Source organism: Pipistrellus hanaki (genome assembly GCF_964339955.1).
Source record: "Pipistrellus hanaki genome assembly, chromosome: 13".
Lineage (NCBI taxonomy): Eukaryota > Metazoa > Chordata > Mammalia > Chiroptera > Vespertilionidae > Pipistrellus > Pipistrellus hanaki.
In genome coordinates, this window is record NC_140515.1 from 9,988,960 (window position 1) to 9,991,063 (window position 2,104).

Below are 2,104 nucleotides of genomic sequence, written 5' to 3' on the forward strand. Positions count from 1 at the left end.
GCTGAGACTCTATCCATTGAGCAAACCCAACTAGGGCTACCCTCATTTTGATGCATTAGCATATTAAAGAACACACCTGGAGAGGTGCTGCATATTCTGTTGAGACCCTCCCCTGAAACCTTTCGTAAAATCCCCGCCTTTAGAAAACAGGGAAGAATCATAAGTCAAAAGATGCCCCAGTGTGCACTCTTTCTGGAGCACAAGGGAAACCCCTCCTTTCCTCAGGCAGGTACTTTTCTTTCTTTCTCCTAAGCTCTAAGGATCTCCATGAGACTTGCAACCAGAGGAACAGCGGGCAGTGGCAGTTCATCCCAGGTTAACCCCCTGAACCTGTCTTTGAGGGCCCTCCTTTACCCACAGTAACTAGTTTCCCAAGTCCAGGCAGCCCAGCGTGGCTCACTTCCTCAGGTGTATTTGTACCAATTACACAGAAGAACACCAGTTCTATGCCAACAGTAGCCCAGGGGCCACATGGATCCTTCCATCTTCACATTAGCAGACAGCGGCCTCTACTGTGGAGCCTGCTTGGGGGCCTGGGCATCTTTGAGAGCCTGAGTCGGAGCCTGAGCCTGAGCTGCACTCAAAGCCTGGGGCTTGATTTCAGCGTTGGCCGTGGACTCTAGCTGGCAGAGCTTAAAACCTTGGTGTTGTGGACAGGAGCTCGTTTCCCAAGCGTGGGTGAGCAGTGTAGGCAGGTCGACAGAGCTTGTGGTTGTCACCCTTTGGGATCTTGGGCTTGACCTCCTTGGGCTGTACGAGCACCTGGATAGCCTCAGGATGTGCTCTATTGGCGTTGTTGGCCTGCATCTTCAGGTTCTTCTTGCTGTGCTTCTGGGCAGAGCGCATGCTCCCCAGGAATTTGGGGTCCACCCCTTTAAGAGATTTGTATCTTTGCAATCGAGGTTTCTTGCTGCCATTTCTGTGCCATTTTCGGGACTGGCTGTGTGTGGTGTGGCTCTTGCACTCGGCCATGTCTGCACGGAAGCCTGTGCTCCCAAAGCGCCTGGGACCGGAGGAGAAAGAGAGCTTGGCTCCCTCCTGTTCCCGCGGCTCCTTCCTGCGCTGGGGGGTCCAGTCTGCGCTCACTCCTGTTGCTGGGATCTTGCCTCTTCTGTCTGAAGCCTTTCCTTTGTTTCACTGTCCCCATCTTTAATAATGTGCTCTCAGAACCACCTGGACTCTGGGCATGAGCCCTTTCCTACGTTAGGTCAAGAACCACACGTTCCAGACCATGCTGGGCAGACCCTCCGTTCTGGTCCCTCGCCAGTGACAGTTATAGACAGAGCTAGCTGAGCACACAGACCCCTAAATATATCCTTGAGTATCATCAATACTTAGCACACTGCCAATTAAGGCAGGATTCCTCATTAAAAATTCTCATTTCTCTTATAAAAACAAAACAAAACAAAACAAATTCCAGCCTTGCTTTCCAACACTGGAAGCCAGATGCGATCTTCATGAGAACATAGGAGACATGCTCCCTCCTTCACAGGCACCAGTGTGCGTTCACCGGAGGAAAGTGATGGTGAGTAACGGAGTGTGGCAGTCAACAAGTCGGCCTCCATCCAGCACTCAGTACTCCAGCACTTCGCTGCTGCTATCTTGTCATCTTAGCCAGGAGTTGGCAATGGGATCTGCTTAGGGACAAGGGCACTGCATTCACTGAGATTGAAACAGGCTCTTTGGGAAATCTGACTCAGGATCATGATTTTTAAAAATATATATTTTTATTGATTTTTTACAGAGAGGAAGGGAGAGGGAGGTAGAGTTAGAAACATCAATGAGAGAGAAACATCAATCAGCTGCCTCCTGCACAACCCTCCACTGGGGATGTGCCCACAACCAAGGTACATGCCTTTGACTGGAATCAAACCTGGGACCCTTCAGTCTGCAGGCCAATGCTCTATCCACTGAGCCATACCAGCCAGGGCCAGGTTCATGATTTTAACTTGACAGTAGCCCACCTTCTGTCCATTTTCTTTTTTTTAGATATACAGGTAGAAGAGATGGTGGCCTCCTCAGAGCGCTGGCCAAAAAAAACCAGGGCCAACTACACCATTACACATGGCAGCAGGCTCAGTGCCTAGGGCCCATGATACATTGA

The 2,104-nt window shown here is 50.5% G+C and overlaps 1 protein-coding gene across 1 annotated transcript; it reads right to left on the minus strand.

The window, feature by feature from the left end:
- Positions 1-633: 633 nt before the first annotated feature.
- Positions 634-972, minus strand: LOC311632176 (large ribosomal subunit protein eL29-like; the record flags this gene model as incomplete). The annotated part of the gene is made up of 1 exon (XM_084903323.1): positions 634-972. One exon carries the CDS (start codon positions 970-972, stop codon positions 634-636), a length of 339 nt encoding a protein of 112 aa, XP_084759449.1.
- Positions 973-2,104: the final 1,132 nt, after the last annotated feature.